Consider the following 19523-nt stretch of genomic DNA (forward strand, 5'->3'; position numbering starts at 1 on the left):
AAGCAGAAATAAGCATCGCTTACCTCTGCATTCTTTCTCTGCTATTATGGACTAAACTGAATTTTCTTTTAAAGTCGGGATTCTTCCTGTCCAATTCTAGGTAAATGACAGGAGCGACTTTAGTGCAGCTGCATGTCCAGAGTCCCCCAGCTGTGAACAGAGCTAGCCGAGAGAGCCTAGGGAATCTTCACAACCCAAAGCTGATAGAAGATGAACCGAAATATCCTCTATGTTGACAAAGTGTCCTCTGATTACATAAACCAAGATGGGTCTAAGTCAGATCTGGATGTGTCCACCGCACACGGCTAAAGCTGGGTAAGAGGAATATCCCTCATTAAAGGAGCACTTTGATTTTATTTTCCTGGATGTAGAACTAGACTTACAAGTTGCGTTAGACAATGACTAATCTGCACAATATGCATCTTCTACTTCTATGCCATAGTACAGAACTGTCACTTCTTAGCATTCTTACAAATATATTAAATTGTGACCTAAATTCACTTCAAAAATACTGCATAATTAAAACTTACATGCACATTCCCACTTCGGGCAGCATTTGTCACCGTTCATTTGAGTAGCAAATCCTAAAACTCCACAGCTGGGCTGAGTTGCATTGTATGGGCAGTTCTGCGACTTATTAACTTGGATCAGTTGTCCATCCAAGCAAATGTATTTTATGCAGTCATTCTCTGTGATTGGCTAAGGCATATTTAATAAAAGACATACGTTACCGTTCTTACCAAGCTAGTATCACAATATTGCAGAGTATTTGCTCAAAAACAAGCTCATGCTCTTCAGGTGCAGAATACTTATGTATCCCCGTGACACTGAGGGAAACTAGAAGTGAACAGCACCTTTGATAACCCAACCATTCAAAGGACAGTTTAAAACTGCTGTCCTGTTGTAAAGCAGAGAACAGCATTACTGGTTTTTTAACTTTACACTGCAAAAAGTTGAGAAAAAAAAAGCATGGAAAGGTATAAGTAACAGGGTAACAGGGATCTCTAGAAAGATATACTTTAAGGGTGCCAAAAAATCCCTCTACCATTACACAATACAAAGCACCGTATTTTACCCAAAAAATCCCCCATTCCTGTAATAGTCAGAATACTGAGGCCTGTAACACAGCGTATTATAGCACTTACAAAAAAACATTACATGCAATAAAATACTCTGAAGTTTCAAATAAAGTTGAGAAAATAAAAAGGCTCCCTGTTATTTTAAATTCTGAAGATCAAAATATGGGTCACAACTTTTTTTTAATCAGTGTGTAAAATAACGAAGATATAATCAAAACCAATGAGATAAATATTTATTATTACTCACTATGCAAGTTTGAAGAGTTGTTGTTTCTGTAGGCAGCATAAAAGCTGATGCTGTGACTCCCAACACAGATTCAGTTGTTGCCAGCCCATCAGAAAACCTTGTAGTCAAACTGCGAAGTGGTTTGGTTGATAAATAGGCAAATGAAGAAACAGATGAAGCTGTTGTGTCATTCGAATGGTCAGATACCATGAGCAGTGAACTCACAGAAGGTGTCTGCCCCTCAGATGATAGTTCAAGTTTTGAAGTTTCAGTAGTACTGAGCAATGATGCAGCTACAGAAGAAAAAGGTTTTGTTTCAGAGAACGAACGTACAGTGGACAGCATCGATACACTTAAATTAGAAGGAACTGCAGTTATGTTTGCAAAATATGGAGAGTCATATGTCTGAGATGTTTCTAGGGTAAAGCTAGCACCTTGAGTAGGGACAGCTTGGACTTCTGTTGTTAATTCTGGCTCTCCAGATGTTACTGTACTGAAGGGCATGGCTCCTTTTGCTTCTGAAGTAACAGAAAAATAGGTGGGCTTCACAGAGCTCGTGATGGGTCCTGATATTGCTTCTGCGGAAGTTGGTGATACAACACTAACATCTTGCCCAGCACTGCTTATCATTGAAGAGGCCGAAGCTACAGTGGATGAAAGGGCCACAGTTGACAAGGTTGCACCTGCTGGAAACCTGGAACTGTAGGAGGTGGTTGAAAATGTGACCTGCTTAGGCAACGCCACCATTTCCCCTGTACCACTTCTGCTCGTTGATGTGGATGGCCCACTCGCCACTGCAATGGGAATTTCTGTTATTTCTGGTACGGAAACCAATGCAGAGGTTGACTTTGATCCTGGTGAAGCTGTAGTCATTTCTAGCATTTGACTTGAATCAAGTGATTCAGTAAACGAAGCCTGCCACGTGGGTTTTAGACTAGTACCTGCCTTTTGTGTAGAAAACAAAGGAAATGCATCTTTTTTAATAGTTGCTAAAGAAAAGGAAGCTGTAAGCACTTTTGGTGAGCTAGGGAGAATTCTAGTGCCAAAAATCAATTCAGTTGTTGTTCTAGTTGGGACTGTAGACTGCATAACAGAAGTTCTTGATACATACCGCTGAGTGATTGAATCAGTTAAACGCAACTCTCTTTCAGACGGTAAAACAACTTGTGTAGGACCCAGGGAGGTAGGCAATATACTTGAATGAATACCTTCAGGTAATGAGGTGATTAAGGGGTAGGAGGAAGCCGATTCTACCGTAGCTTCAGTTGTGCTAAAGACATCTTGGAGCTGACCAGTGGATTTTGTTAGAGTTTCTGTAGGATACTGGTAAATTGGGGTAATGCTTTGGCTTGTCAACGGAGGCTCAGAAGTCTGATGACCAAGTTCCAAAGCCTCCCGAGTAGAAAAATGTGGTATTACCACAGTCTTTTCAGTCTGTACTGGAAGTTTATCTCCTGAAGCCTGCCACGACAAGGAGCCTACTGCAGGCACAGGAAAGGACGGCTGAGCTGTAGTAGCTGTAAGTTTTAATGTTTCTGTTATACTTTGGACTGTAGATTTCATTGCTGTAGAAACTATTTTACTTTCTACTGGATATTTTGGTGTGGTTGTTAGTTCCAGTACCCTTTGCACTAAAGAAGGTGAAGAAATTGATTTATCTGCTAGATAATGAGAGGTGGAGAAAGTGTAAAAAGACTTTGTTAGTGGAAGTTCAACAGAAGGAGTCAGAGTTGATTTTTCTTTGGCTGTCATTACTTTTTTGGTTGTTAGGAGTTGACTGCTGAATTCAGAGGATGGGGAGGATGTGGCATGAGTGACGTTCAAAATGCCTTTACTTCGTGATGTGTCATGAGATACTGTTGTTATTGGACTTGATTGTTCTGTTATAATGGATAAAACAGAGAAAGTCGGGACTGGAGAGGTCTTTTCTGTTGGTAACACAGATTTTGTTAGAGTTGTTCTTGGATACAAAGAAATTGTTTTATGAGATGTATGCACAGGACTAAAAGCTGTCAGTGGTGCTTCTTTTCCATAGGAGGGTAGTGAAGGAAGAGAAATGTTCCAAGTGAGGAGAGAACTTGATGGTGAAAAAGAGAAAGCAGACGACTTCCTAGTAGAGATTCTAGTAATTCCTTCCACTTGTGATTTATCAGGCTGTGTTGTTAACAATGTGGTTTCAGTTGCACTAAGAACAGCAAGAGGAGATCCAGGGACAGATGTTCTTTGAGCTGACTCACCCTCTGTAGCTACAAAAGGAACTGTGGTGGTTTCTTTTGACAGGACAGAGGTTTTCATTGCTGATGTGCTAACACTACCTGAATATGCCAAGGTGCTTGTCTTCACTGCACTTGAAACCAGAGGTGACTTGTACTCAGTACCTGCTTTTCCAGAAAACAACGTTGACTTTGCTGCTAATTCAAAATGGGATGGTACCTCAACAGACAAAGGTGTCACTCTGCCCGTCTGAGCCACAACAGGGTATTTAGCGTATAATGTAGTCAGAAAGTCTGTTGTGTTTAGAACTGTGTACGAGGGATATTCTGTAGTTGAAACAGTTTTAAACGTTTTTTTTAATTCAGCTGAAGCTGGAGAAGCAGGAGTAGGAACAGAGATTGAAGGTCTTCTTGTAGAAAGAGTGACAGATTCTTTAGCTGTAGAACTAGAACGTAGTGAATATGGAGGGAAATAGGAACTTGACACATGAGAGGCTGTTTTGGAAGTTTTCATTTTTTGAGTTGTAAATGATAATGAAGTTGTTTCTGATGACCTCTCTTGAGTTTGCAGAGTTGTCTTTGGACCTAGAGATGTAGTGAAAGGTACCTCTGCAGTGCCTGTCAGGTGCTGAACCATTTCAAGGGGAGCTTCTGTAGCTGCTTTTCCTAATGAAACAGGTGGTGAGGATGTTGGGGAAAACATAGTCTTTACGCTTTGCTCAGTTAAAACAATCGCTGCATCTGTTGTTGCTGGTTTTAACAAAGTAGTGGCCACAGTAGAAAATGATGTTACTGTAACATTAGTTACTGTGGTAGAAGACTGTCCTATGCTTATTTTTGACCTTTCTGAACTTGCTGTTAGGTTTACTGGTGATGTATATGAAGGCATGCTCAGAAGTGATGTGGAAAACTGGGGCAGATGCACAGTAGTTTTTTCTGTTATTGATTCAAATGGACTGGGTGTAAACATTGAAAGTCTTTCTGGTTTTACTTGTGCTTCTTTTGTGGGAAGGGTTCTTGCAGCTGTTTCTGATATTTCCATTATTTTAGTTTTGACTGGTATTTCTGTTGCACTAAATACAAGTGGCGTTCCAGTAAAAACAGAAGTAGCAATTGGTTTGCTTTCCAGTTCCATGCTTGTAGTCACTGCATGTGTAGCAGTTACAGTTGGAGGTTCTGTAGCCCTCAATAGCTTAGTGGAACCACCACTTATCCGTTGTATCTTGGTGGAAGTTTCTGAACTGACAGTAGATGGAAACAACGGAGAAACGTCAACAGGAGAAGAGAAGCTGACATTAGATTTTGTTGTCCGGGACACAGCTGTAGTGCTTCTCCCAAGTGACATTTCTGTTGACTGTGAAGAAACACTTGATGATAAAGTTATGGTTGGAAGGGTTGCATTACTAAATTCAGTTTTCTCTGTAGTTGCAGTGAGTTGCAATTTTGAAGCAGATGTTTCCATGTCTTTGGCTTCATGTACAGGAAAGGCAGTTACTGCTTCACCGATCACTGCCAAACTTGTACTTGATGTCATGTGTGAAACTGCTGGTGTCAGAGTGCTGAGTGGCAAAGGCAGACTATCACCTGCAGGTTCAATGCCTGAAATTACACACAAGTAAACAGTAGTCTGAAATTTGTCATCAATTACAGCCATGAAGCTAACAGAGTTATACATTAACTCGTATAACTCTGATCTTTTTGATTGCCTTTAAACATCTAAAATTCATAGACAAAAATAAACTCTAAATTTAATATTTGTCTCAGATTTGAGGAGTGAAATTATTTTAACCAAAAGGTACATTTAGTGAGCTCAAGATTCATAGGACTAAGGTCATCTCTACACAAATTTAAGCTCCTATATTGGAAAATTGTTACTAAAGACCTAAGAAATTAATAAGCTATCATACATAACAGATAATTTTTCAAACATACAGTCTTCAAAATACACGCATCTTTGAGTGATTTCATCCAGCAGCATATTGAGAGGACAGGCAGGAAAGCATCCTTCCACTCTAAAAGAAAAACAATTATCATTAACTGGTTTAACAGTATCTTCCAGATCAAGCATTTAATTTCAGGAAAACAGAAATCATGTACGAAGTATTTTTAAGCATATATGAAGTATTTTTAAGTCTTGTTCTATACAAGTTTCATCACCTCAGTGTACTACTTCAAAATGCCATTGCATGGCTTCCATTCTCACATCTAAGCTAAAGCATGAACTCTGAGATACTGAGCCTTTGAAATGAACGGCTGCACGTTCAATAGCGAATACCAATGCTTGAGAAATGCCAAACAGTTTTACACACTAGCACCCAAATGCCACTTTCATCAGATTTAGCACAAATTCCAATTGGGATGAAAAGGCATGGACAGATACGGCTGTTGCAATGCTGGTGAAAAAGTAGGGGTACAACTACCTGAAACTAATTTGTGATCATTCCTCTTATTAATACTTGAAAAGTTACTTGAAAGGCATTCCAGAATTTGACAGCACTTACCTAACAACTGAAATGTCACCTCTGTGTAGCTGCCATAGCAGGATTTAGTCCTTTTCTCCTTCACTAACCTCCCAATTCTATGATTATACAAGGACGCAGTCCTGCTATACTGAGCTTACATTTGGTCCTTCTTATTCTTAGTAAGCTGCATAAGTATGTTACCCAAACTACGACTTGCCCCTAAAAATACAGATACTTACTTCGGTACTCCTTGACAGTTTTTTCCCAAAGGGTCCCTGCATGTCTTGAAACAAGGACTTGTACAGGCATCGTAACGCCATTCACATGTAGAACGGGACAGAAATTTAAATTTGACGTCTGAAAAAACAATGGAGATCTGTTACTCTCATATTTTTCCAGAAACACACACTGACATATATCACTAACAGACTCACTCTAAGTTCACCGCAGCTCTAAATCTCTTACTGTTTCTATCTGTATTCTCTACAAATAAAAATGGTAATATTTTTTAATTACTAAGGTCTTTTAAACATAGAAAAACAATTTATGTTTATGCAGAGTACATTAGAATGTGCTGGCTCTCCAGCCTCTTTTTGTAGTATAAAACACAACACCGAATTAGACACATTTATTGTATATTACAATCACTGGAAAATAAAAGCCAGGCAAGATAGAGCTGTGTCATTACATACGAAGCTTGAATGATACAATCGTATTTTAAAATCCAAAAGACATAACATTCCAAACGAAGCAACAAGTAATTATGCCAATTTAGGCTCTTTCAAGCAATACATCTTAGCAGCTGATCTTCTCGAAAGCAGTGTAAAATAGTTACTCCAAGAGAAATTAATTGAAACCTCAAAACATTCTGAATCTGAAATTCTAGCTGCTCCTATAATGAGCAAAGGAACTCAGATGAGATGAAATGTAGTCTTGCAAAATTTAACTCAAACCATACACTCTACCAGACAAAAGAGTACTAATAATGAAACACCACGGCAAACTAGAACAAATAAACCCAAATGAAATCAAACTACCTACCAAGAAATAACTGCTTTCAGAGTATTTATGCAGATAGCGTTTACTGAAAGACTTCAAATTCACAACATTGAAATGCAAAGTAGATAGAGGAAGAGTTAGACATTAAAGTCAGAATAAATGGAAATAAGGATTAGCTACACTTCTAAAATGCATTAAATTATGCAGGAACTTTATAAAGCTAACGTAAAGAGAAAATGGACTGAGCATAATATCTGAGAGAAACAAATTCGTGGCCAGCACATGTAGGTGACATGAACTTGCATGTTCAAATGCAGTATTGCTCTTTCTCTTTCTGCAGCCCTGCCCCACCTACATGTGGAACAGTTTCCCGCACAAGCCTAGATCAGCCCGGTGGCTACTGAACACCCGCATGACCTAATCTGGATTTCGGTACCTGAACAACAAGTTCCCATCCCAGCCCTTTCCTGCAGCCGTCAGGGCTGGGCAGCAACACTTCCCTTACATTTATACCTACAGAAGCTCACCAGCCTGATGTATGGGTCCCCTCTAGATTGGCAAACCTGATCTTGGAGCGATACTGTTCAGAGCCTACGAAGAGCTGCTGCTCTTCAGCAGTTTTTTACACTAATGACCAGAAAGAAAACACTTACTACTTAGAAAAAGTTTCAACTTTTGGTCTTTTTGAAGTCTTTTTGCTTTTAAGTTTTGCTGTTCTCTGCTTGACAGAGAAATAAAGAGAGTAGCTCTTTCATATCTTGGAGACAGTCAGTTTTTCAGTGAAGATCCTAATAAATTGTTCTTCCTGCAATTTAGGGATGTCGGCACTTAGAGGTAAATATCTCTCTGCCGTTATTAACTATTAATGTCTTATTTTAAAATACAGAAGACACTTTTCAATCAAAGGTATAAATCAAACTCAAAAGAGCGTGTATGTTGCCATCTAGCGTTATCCCACCTACATGTCACTCTATCCCAGGATCTAACTTGCCACTGCTTTTATAAACAAAACTCTCAGGACAGTAACAAGTGCATTTATAGTTATATTCCCATAAAAAACTAAGTATGTGTCAATGAATTCTTCTGTAACATCTTCTAGAGAAATCAACTTAAATTGCTTAAATCTAATAGAGGAAGGAAATAATTTCCATACATTTTGCTAACTACATATGCAGCTTCATACACAGACAGGTCAGAGTGGTAAGGTTTAGGGACAAAAGGACAATATATGACAAGAAGAACGTATCAGAGACCTCTTGGCAATAACAGTATATGCAACTAGAATCCAGAAAATCTCATCCACCAGACTACCCTAGATTAAGTACAGAGACAGATCCGTAACTTGTAACTCCTGCCACCAACCCTCACCATCCCAGAGGGTTCAAACACAGCAACCATACAAATTTGCAGAAGACACACTGTAACCGGACAAAAACGACAGCTTAACTTAGCAGAACAGTGACTGTGAATTAACAGGTCCAAGTGCTGGGATTAACACACCATCTCCCATTCCCCAAATGAACTTTGACTTTTACATAATTATTGCCATGTTTTTCTCAAGCTTTCCTACAGTTTAGGTTCATAGTTTGCTGGTGCTGAACGCCTCTGAAGGAAATAGAGCAAATTTCTACATAAAGGCATAGCATTTGTTAAGGAGCTCAGAAACACCACTTTCGGTCAAGAATGAACTCGCGCTCAACTGCAAATCCCAGTCAAGGGATTTTAGAGAATTCAGTATGCCAGACGAGCTATATTAGCTTTTTAGTGCGTAAATTACATAAAAGAACGAACTAAATCACCACAGCAAGGGTTGAATATACTGCATGGATTGTTTTCAGTATCTCAGAAGTTTCAAGTATGTCACAGTAAACCCATCAAATATCGAGAAATCTGTGTTTTACTATAAATTATAAATATTTTACTATAAATTATAAATATCTAGAAATCTGTGTTTTACTATGAATTATGGGAAAACACCTTTCCAGCATTTGGGGAATGTCAGTTTAGCCATTAATCATCTTTAAAGTTCTCATTAGTGGCAACATGACTTCTGGAATACCTAAGCAGCCAAAAGACCTCTCTCATAGATTGTGCAAGCAATTGTGAAAAAAGAAAACACCACAGCAAGATGCAGTTCCTGATTAGAGATTAGACAGACCATGAAATGGGGACAAACAGAGGCCCAGACATGTTCTGAACTAACATAAATTCAGAAGAGAACCAAGAGAAAATAAACTATCTCTATACTTAAAAAATAATTAATTCTACCTCTTTTTAGTACATCTGTATATTAACTATGACTCCAATGCTCACAACCATTAGGGTTTAAGGAATGCAGTAACAAGAATCCCTCTCCTTAAACTGAGGAAAATGGTTTTTTCGCTCTCTGTAACAATTGTAGACATTAACAAAGCTGGGACCAACCTTCCAGCTTTATTGTTACTACAAACCACCACAGCTCAGAAACTCTGGATTTTGCATGTCACCCTGCAAACACTTTACACCAGCCAGGATGCTCATCAGCCCCCTCCACCACATGCTTCTCATTTTTTTAATACTTAAATTTCCCCTCCAACAACCAGTAATACGAGCTTACTGTACTCTGGGCAAAAGTACAGTTCACTCCCAACAAAAGCACGATGCACGGTTTACAGACAATGAGTCAAGCTTCTTCTGTAAGGCATGTGTTCCTCAAAAGGATTTGTCATGGCATTTGAAAATAACCCCGTGTCTCCTGGTGAAGTCTAGCAGCATTTGTCTTCCGTTCAGTGACACAGCAAATCCTTCACAAAATGGTAAATTACGCCCTGGGTGACAGTCACCTCGGGTTGACATGTGTTCTAATGTTAATGAAAGGTATTTAAAATAAAAGTTTTAAAAGTAATGAAAAAATAAGGTATCTGGGTTTTCATTCTCACCCAACACTTCCTTCTGTTTTGTTGCTTTTCCCAAATATTTTTTTAAACTCTTGTAGGAACACAATTTCCTTTAGAATTAGCTCTATTTATAACAGCAGCAAAACTCCGCGTAGTAACGCAGATTGCCCATCTCCTCAGTTAGGAGTTTAGAAACATGAAATCCTATCTACCCACTGAACACACGCAAGCTACTAACAAACTCTGCCTCTAACTTTTAAGTTTCTGCAATGAGAAACGTAAGAAAGTATCACTGGGAAAACTGAACTTTGTCCTTAGTCAAAACATCACTGAAAGTGAAGTGTAATTCCTACCTCTCAAATACTTTTGCTTTATTTTACTGTTACAATGCTGGAGGAATATGATTATATTAACATATTAATGGAACTATAATACCTCCTCCTACTTATTCAGTCAAAAATGGGAGGTCAAATGTTTGTGTTTGTGGTGTAAAGGGGAGAGATGTCAGAACTCTACCGTGACCTCAGTGCGATTCCAAGAGCTACCAAGCAGACCTGGGCAGTGACACACCCAGGATATGCAGGTACACCACCGGTTGCTCTGCATTATCCAATCCCAGGTCCCATGTCGTGATCTTTTGGACTGAAAAAGCATACAAGCTCGAAATAAACTTAAGAGCAACTCACTGTTACTCATAATGGGACATTCCAGAAAACTAATTTCGACTGGTGGGAACGGGTAAGAGTAAGTTGAAGTGAAAATAGTCTAGGCTATCATGCACAAACCTGACTTAAGGTGCCAAGATGCTTTTGTAAAAGATGTTTTTAATTAAAATTAATTCCATTTCAGCTTTGTACTGTGCTTTTCAATGTGCTTCCTTAAAGCGCAAACATTGTATGGAACGAAAAATGTTCTGTATCAGGCAAACATTGATAAATATCTCTGTGCAGCACGTATATACTTAGTGCATCCTGAGATTTTAATTTTAGCTGAAAATTCTGAGACAAGACTTGTATTTACAGCAAGTTAGCTATTAAAGCACATAATTAACATTAAGAACTTTGCTGCAGAATTTGCGTAGGACAAGTCATACACTTATATTTATGATAAACTCACAGTGATTGATCTTAAAAAGGTAAAGCCTATTATGATAATTCTATGAAAGGTAAAACGTAACAAGCTTGAGCACGTTATCTTTAAAAAGGGCAAAGAAACTACAGCTATATCCATAAAAATATCGATTCCCTACATCCACTAACCTCCCAGTAATTTCAAATATGAATTGATCACTCTTACACGACACCTCTGCACCTGTCCATCTGGGAAGACTTAAGCTCATTCTTTCTTTTGACTGAATGCAAACTGATCCATTGCCAGTAAAAATTCTTGCACAGAACGCAAAATGTATTCTCTTGTAAGTATACTCCGGATATTCAAACTCAGTTATCAGCTCAAACCCTCAAATGTTTGTGGGAACAGGAAAGTAGACAAATCTAAATATGAAAACAACCCAATTTAAAAGATGAAGTGACTTTTTACAGAAAATGCTTTGCAGTGTTAGCCCATCATATCTGCGCAATTTATAGTCAAAGTATTTCAGCGTGGCAGTATTTATTGCAAGGAAACTGGAAAAAGTGACTCGTCAGCTGACTTTAAGCAGACATGTATCTATTGCTGTGGTGCTCAGGTCATTTAAAATTCTTCCTTTTGAATGTGCGTCACAGCACGAAATCATCTCATGAGGAACTTTCTGGCCAAGGGGATTTACTGGGCCTATTATTCTGCTCCCGATACTTATCCTCTGATTCCGCAGGAATAGCTGTTCCCAGTTCAAGAGTTTCTGATCTAATATGCAAAGCATTTACAACAGTCAGCACGCTTTTGCCTGTGCACTCTGGAGCTGGTGTAACTTTTCCATTAACTTAAACAAATGCTGCTGTATTTTTAGACCATGTAATTACCCTACATCAGCAGGCTGGCCCTTGTGAAAGTACACTGGAGAAAGATTCAAGCCCTATGTTTCTCTGCTTATAAAACTCTGAAATCCAAACCCTCGGATGTGGTGATTAATGAAATGCCTCTTGATCATTTGATCTGATCCCACTTGCTGAGGTAAATTGTTTTAGTTTTCCATCGGCATAGATAAGATTTTTTGGTATAATGACTGGAGGGTAAAGACTTCGCACTCGAAAAGACATACCACTCTGTGTTAATGGATGACCACTGAGAATTGGAACACATTTTAACCTTCTTCATTCCTCTCTCAAAGATAAAAGACTAAGGAGATATTTTTGTTATGTCCAAAAAAAGTTCCTTGCTTGAAATGCTGTACGAATATCCTGGTAATAGCATTAGCTCCACAATTCTGCCGTTCAAAAACCTCAACGGCTCTGCGATTACAAGCATTTGTCAAGAGGCAACAGGCATTTGGCAATGACAAAATCTGTCATTTTTTCTGAAGTTGGAGCGTGCCAGTCAACAGCTGCACTAGGCTGTCAGCATAATGCACCGCAAAACATCGGCAGATTCACAATGCCACCATTAACACTTTAATTCAATGTTTTGATAACAAGAAACTCTACGAGGCATACAGTTGGCCTCTTCTGTCAGAGAAGTCAGTGCCTGTTTCAGATTTGTCTCTGCTGAGATTCAACACACTCACTGTAAAACACGGCCAGGCCGTGCTTCATTTGTTCTAATATTCCATTTTCTTTCTTTGCTTGTAAACAAGTTTCAGATTCAGAGAATCAAGAAGTAGTGTTTTTTTAAAGTGAATTAATATTTTATTATAATATCAAAAATAATACAATATTTTATGCCAGGAATACCTATTAAAATTGTGCTGCTGCCTGAACAAACAAATTACTAACGCATTTAAAATCACGGTGCAATAAAAAGCTTTAGAACAAAAACCACACTTGTAGCAATTTTGGAATTGCCAGCCCTTTTGGAAAGGCCAACCATTTCTGCATGCAGTAGTTACCAATGAAGTTTGTGAAGTCATATGCATGAGTTTCATGTACCTGATGTACCAAGACAAGCAGACACTAAAACAAATGGATTAATGAACAATCTCCTTTGCTTTATTTTATAAGCCAACGTAAATTCTTCCATCTTACGGACCTGTAAGGTCATCTTCATTTCATTGCATGGTTCCCAAGTGTTTAAGAATACGTGAAAACAGTTATTATTTTTTTTTTTTTAGAATAGTAAGGAAAAGAAAGAGCTTGATTGAGCAGTGATTTTTTAATGTGTTTTCCACCACCAGTTCTTGTAGGAGCAACTTTTGCATCCAGCTCCTATGAAGGGTCCTAAGAGCATCTCCTACGTTTCTGATCCCCGTGTCTCACTGGAATGGGAATATTACAGGAATGGGAATCTCTCAGGTAGGTACAAACACTCCCACAGCAGTCCATGTTGTGTATCCAAGAGCTGTGGCTCTTCAAGAAATGTGACAGAAATGGACACCTAGATCCCCAAGAAAAGGCAGGTATCTCCACTGAGAGGGCGCCTGAAACATAGGGGATAACAAGGCAAAAGGCAGAGCCTCCAGGAGAGGTACTTGGATAAACATCAAGGTGCTTTTCAGGGGAAACTGGAGGTGTGAGAGGTGTAATCTACAGGCAGTGTCCTTAGCACTGGACAGCGTGAGCTCAGAGGAGGCCAGGAAGCTTGCAATGAGGGCGCTGTACAGAGAGCCTTCCCCTGGCGGCAGAGAGAGAAGAGGAGAAAGGTCACGCACAGGCCTTAACTCTCAGAGATGGATTCTGTTCTTCACTACTCACTTTGTGAATCCACTATTGGTCAGCATTAATGTGCTACTCCTTAAGGATTTCCTCAACACCTATGAAGCAAGTAATGGCAGAAAATATACACTAGGCTAAGTATTTTCAAAACTAACTGGCAAATAGAGCGAAGTTGCGTGTTAGCTATTTAATGGCTTCTGACAGGAAAACAGAATCTCATCCCTCACTATAAAGTTTAAGGAAGACGATTCTGAGCTCGCATGTCACAGATTACCCACAGCTCCCAGTGAGGCAGAGGAGAAAAACAACTGCATCACCTCTGAAAATATCAAAGCCATTTAGGCGTTACTTTCACCGGGAGCAAACTGCTGTTCATAAAACACAACATTAATTACCTACCTACAAGTTTAAAAAGGGTTGACAGTCGAAACTCCTCAGAATGATGATACTTCAAAAGCTCAACTGAAGAGGGTGAAGCATGGATGAAGTATCCTGGTTTTGCAAATGACTCAAAGGAACTGTATCCTGAAAGCCACGTATTCTTGTGAATAACAAAGGTGGATCTGTTGTGAAATTCTTCACTTTTTTTCCATTTAGAAAGAACAAGAGTATTATTGGAGACCAATTGAAGAAAATAGTTTGGTCTCTCAGCTGTTTCAAATGAAATCAAGTTGGAATCTGAAAAAAACAAACCATAGAGAAGTCATTTGCTTGCTGATATATGCATAATAGACTAAACTTATTCTCCCATTTTACTAAACTCTTACCGTATTAGCAGCACGAGCAACTTTGGCCTTATCAATGAAAATAGCCTAAACTTTCTAAGAAAATTAGTATATATGGATTTCAGAGTTTTTGATTCTAATGGACATATAAATAGCTTTCTAAACACCCTACAGATTTCAACAGGAATACAAGCAGATTAAGATTTGTGCCCACACTAGGATAAAAGAACACTGCTCTGCAGTCAAGCTGAAATTCAGTTTACAGCCTTCACTAAGCCATTTATTTAATAAAAAAATTAAACTTAATCTAACTAGCTTTACAAGTAACATTTGACATCAGAAATTTATAGTTTAAGATCTCAGCCTTTTACTAAAAATAAATTACAAAAGCTCTATTTTGCATTCAGCTTTCTAAGCAGTCAGCTCTCTAGCTCTTGCCCTAAGAACGCTAACAGCAAAGTCTGTTTTCTGGCAAATGTACCCGCATGATACCTTACCCTGAAAACAGTACTGCTGATTTCAGGCAAGCCTTAGTTGCAGAGTGGCAGATATAAAGCCTGTTACAGGCGTCTGTTGCTCACAGAATGACTTCATTATATTTTGCTGCAAACTCTGCTATTCTCTTGCAAACAGCCATTAAACTACTGTAAAACCAACTAACCTTCAAGGCCTGGGTAGCATTTTTTGAAAAAAAAGAATGCATAGAAAACAAATGATCTCTATTAAACAGATATAGTATCATATTCTGCTATAACACTTCTGGAAGACCAACTTGTTTGCTGAGCGTAAAAATCTCAATCTGGAAAACAGTGATACTTGTGAACATCTTATGATTAACTGTCTGTATAAAGTAGCTATTTGCTAAATAACAACAGAGAGTCGGTGTGATTTGTAATACCTACCACACAGCCAATCAGTGCATCAATACTCAAGACTTTTCCTTGTCTATTATTTGTCTGAAACCAAGAAACATCTTTTTTTCTGGCGTACCAAAGAACCAAGAATGTCACATGAAGAAAGCTCTGGATATGAGAAATATCGCATTGCTCTTCTAAGCTCCATGATTAAATGTCAGTTGCTCAAATTGGACTATAAGGGACAAATTTTATTTGCCAGGTTAAATTCCGAGCAAGAGATTTTCATATAGGAATAGAACAGCAGGACTGACCTTCCCTTTCCAAACTTAAACTGAACATGATGTACAACTGTCTCAAAACTATGACTAATAAAAGAAATCTGGCCCTGGATATTCTGTTACATGAGTTCTTGTGTCAGTTCTACAGACAGCAGTATTACTAATCAAATGCTTGTCATTTTTTTAACTGACCCATATCCCTTCTTTGATTACAGAGTCAGCCACCTCCAGAGCAGCCAAAGAGCTGAACATGGCACTCTGGGCAGTAAAACTGCACTGAGACTCAAGTGCTCTGTGGCCATTAAAAGTTGTGTATGAAGACAACTCTAGCATTTAATCAATGACACAAAGTGGTGAACGTTCTTGTAAGCTTTCTCCACCAGTCTGAAGGTGTGCAGGACTTCCTTCTTCTGCTGAACAAGCAACACATTCCTTCAGTGGAAACTTAAGTCAGGACCTGAAGGAGACAAAGTCACAGCGCCTACTCTTACACGGCTCAGGTCAGTGCCTATGGGGCATCTCCATACAAGTGGGCAGACAATGAGTAATGGTGGCAAAGTGGTTGAATGAGGGAGTACTTTTCTTGTGTCATTTCTCACCCACTCTAGCTCTGCCAAAGGACAAGTGGAGAGAGAAAAATCATACCTAGAGCACTGGGCTAAATCTCTGATTGGTGCTTCTGAAGGTTGGGGCAGGGGAGGTTTCAACCATAAGCATCTATTGTAAAAGCTACAATCACCTAACTAAAACTAACCAAATGAAAATTTTGGCAGATTAAAGGTGCACGGTCAGTTAATAGATAAAGATTTTTTTCACCCATGCCTATTCTTAAATGTGGGCTCATATTCAAGGGCAAAATTTGCTCTGCATTATTTAAGCCTCTAAGTTACTGTGTTTTTACCATGTGCTTTGGGTTTATAAAGTCCTGAGGTCAGCATAAAGCTCACTGCATGTCCAGGAACAACATCATCTTCTCTCGCTGGGAAAAGAACACCATCTACCAGTTTCACTGCCAGTACAAATCCTCCATCCAAATAGCTGACCAGTTTGTACGGGCCCTTTCCCAGAGCTGTTGAGAAAAACAAATAAATAAATCAGAATTATCTTTCATGTCAAGTGTCACAAATGCTTGAGCTCTAAATATTAAGACAAAGCACATAAAGAAAAACACAGCCCTCTACTCCGAAAATAAATTTAGCTGTTGTGCAGTAAACTATAATGACAACCAAAACATTGCCAAACTCCTTTAGAAAGTACCTGTTCTGAAAACTGCCCAAAATGCCCAGTTTAAATTTTCAAGACTGATGATTAGCTTCTTCTTCTCCTCTCTAATCCACTTTGGTTTCACAGTCACTTTATTGAAGTTAGCTGATCCCTTGGTTATTTGATTTAGAAGTAAACAGTGTTCTATAGACCACCCTGAGATCTCTCTAAATTGTTTATTTGTATGGTTGAACAGATTATACCCTTCTTAATGTTCTTAAAAATCTATTTTATTAGTGTCCAAAGTGTGAGGTATTTTGTAGGCAATAAAAGTTTGTGTCATCAAGTATCAAAGAACTCCTTGAACAGTGCAGACACAAACATAACCACTGGGAAGCTGGACAGGAAGAGATCAACATCATAAGCAAAGGAATGGTTGTATTTTACCATTAAGTTAAAAAGTCAAAAGCATGCAGAGTTATCTTTTCATAAATCTTAGGATGTCACAACTCCACACTTTGTTCCAATGTCACTGCAGCAAAGTATTTTAAAAGTTTATTTTCAAATGTTACTTGAAATTCTTTTGGTAAACCTCTGTTAAACCCAGACATTCCAAACCACACCGGAGCACTTCACCTCACTACATCTAAGGCAGAAGCATCCCAGAACTTCTCAGCTGATAGTTGCAGCCAATACCATTGACCCTTAAAATCTGTTTTAACAGGTTAAAAGCTTGCAGTGCAATTTGCAGCCTACCCTCATAATCTGGTTCTCCATAATCTTCAAACTTACGAGTTCTGAAACCCTATGGAGGTTGCACTACAAGCAAAGTTTCAGTGGCATAAATGGGCGGCCAGTTTGGACACAAGCCCATGCCTAGCTAAACATGTACACTGACACCTGGTTACCTAGAGTGCAGGGAGCTGAAAAACATTTTTAAAATTACTTAAAACATCCAGTGTTCTGGAAATACTGTTATACGTTTAAGTCTCATATCTCAGGCTCATCCAAAACTTAAGAAGCCACAGCTACCAAAGACATAAAGCTTCTGCTTCTAGTAAGACTAGAACTATTTCACACTGCACTTGTGACAGTTACATCAAGAAAAAACTTCTCTCTGGTCTCAGACAGTTTCTCAACCTTCCTGTCTCCAAAACTAATTCTGGTGAATGCTACCATATTTGAGGCAGAGAAGAAAACCGTGAGCTTAGCAGCGATTTTTTCCCCATTGGCATCTCTAAAACATCCTCTCTTGAATACTGATGAACTGGATCAGCAAACAATAGCAAGCTATGCCTGAGAAGCACTCGATAACCATTTTTATAAGCTGGTCACATACACAACTCCACTATTTCAACTAATTTCTGTCAGTGAGAGTTCATTAACAAGTAAAAGTCTGTGTTGTCATCTAGCTTCACTTGGCTACTACCACAGATGTCAGCGGCACTGCACTAAGGTTATCCAGTATCAGACTAAACATGGAAATGTAAAACTGCAATCACTCTTACATTCAATTTGCCTTTATTTAAGTTCATTTAAAGACTCAATGATTTAGATCAAACTCTATTGCATTAACAATTTGACCCCACTCAAAATCTTTTCAGCAGTTGGTACGTGAGAAAACACAGATTTCTTGGCCATATCGTTTGGGCCTGGCACGCTGTACAAGTCTCTTCTAATTAAAAGCCAGTCCTTCTCCGAGATCTCTCCGGGGGTAAGCTGCTGAAAAATATAGAGTCTAACAGAAAACAAAAATAACACAAACCATTTGGATAGCGAGGCTTCTACAGGAGCTTGATTAAAACTCTAGAATAAATATCTGGAGTCCTGAAGATTCCTCACATTGGGCTGGCTTGCAGGGCTTGTACGTATGCCACGTCTAACTATGTAGACACTCACAATGTCACTTTAAAATTGTGTGGATACAGACTCCAGCGTTAACACAGCAGCACAGCACCCAGCACAGATTCAAGGTTTGCTCTAGCACCTCAGACACGTTTTGTGCCTCTCTCCCAGAGCTATTCTAATGCAGCAGCAATGCTTGTCACTCAAGAGCTTAAAGCTAGCTCCGACACACCTAACTGGAGAGTTAGTCCCCTTCTGGGCACAAGAAGTCGTTAATACCTTAATAGCTGGCTCCCTCCAGAGGCTGTGCAGGAGATTGTGACTGGTTTACCCAGCCCATCGAGTATCTTGTCAATTGTGAACTGCAGCACACCTTAAGCAAGTGCTACCCCTAGCTAGGACTGCTGTTCAGCTGAATAGTCTATTAATTAGTTAATGATTTAATTGGTTAATCAGGATCCATAAATGTAAAAAAACGAGTTAAACACACATTCTTGGGAAAGGCCCAGAAATAAGACTATGGAATGAAAAGCTTTTGAAAAAGCAAAATAAGCCAGTAAACCAGAATCTTGGCTATTTAAATAGCATATCATTCCCTATTGTTTTCATTAACAGAATGACTTTTATACAAAATACTAAGACTTTTATAGAGAAATCGAAGATTCTATTGAATTTTACCAGCACCTTCAGGACTCACCTTTGTTGAAATACTCGCAATCATAAGCTGCAAAAAAAAAGAAAAGAAAAAGAAAAGGCAGTTGGAGATTCTGCAGATATACAGGTTTTTCTACTACCCTTTATGGTTAAGGAGTAGGCCAAATGCTTGATCAAGTTAGACCATACACAAACTACAAACTTCTATTAAATTATTGCTAAGTACTTACTTTCTGTTCTGAATAAAATAAACCATATTGATTTAAGTAAAGTACTGTTTTCAGCAGCAAATAACCAAGCTTACATACCTACAGCTGTCTTTTTGTGACCTCTAGTGGTTAAGGTAAGCTTTGCTGTCTT

General features: G+C 38.8%; 1 protein-coding gene across 1 annotated transcript in view; it reads right to left on the reverse strand.

The window, feature by feature from the left end:
- Positions 1-19523, reverse strand: part of OTOG (otogelin) — a gene marked incomplete at its 5' end in the record, with an annotated part of 73459 nt that overhangs the window by 23016 nt on the left and 30920 nt on the right. Inside the window, 10 exons of the mRNA XM_009876820.1 lie at positions 531-699; positions 1327-1598; positions 2514-2766; positions 2797-3014; positions 3273-5117; positions 5451-5530; positions 6220-6337; positions 14001-14279; positions 16363-16530; positions 19207-19233. Of these exons, the coding sequence (XP_009875122.1) occupies positions 531-699; positions 1327-1598; positions 2514-2766; positions 2797-3014; positions 3273-5117; positions 5451-5530; positions 6220-6337; positions 14001-14279; positions 16363-16530; positions 19207-19233 (3429 nt within the window). The remainder of the gene's footprint in view (positions 1-530; positions 700-1326; positions 1599-2513; positions 2767-2796; positions 3015-3272; positions 5118-5450; positions 5531-6219; positions 6338-14000; positions 14280-16362; positions 16531-19206; positions 19234-19523) is intronic.

This window comes from Apaloderma vittatum, unplaced genomic scaffold, assembly GCF_000703405.1.
Source record: "Apaloderma vittatum isolate BGI_N311 unplaced genomic scaffold, ASM70340v1 scaffold16809, whole genome shotgun sequence".
NCBI classification, from domain to species: Eukaryota; Metazoa; Chordata; class Aves; order Trogoniformes; family Trogonidae; genus Apaloderma; species Apaloderma vittatum.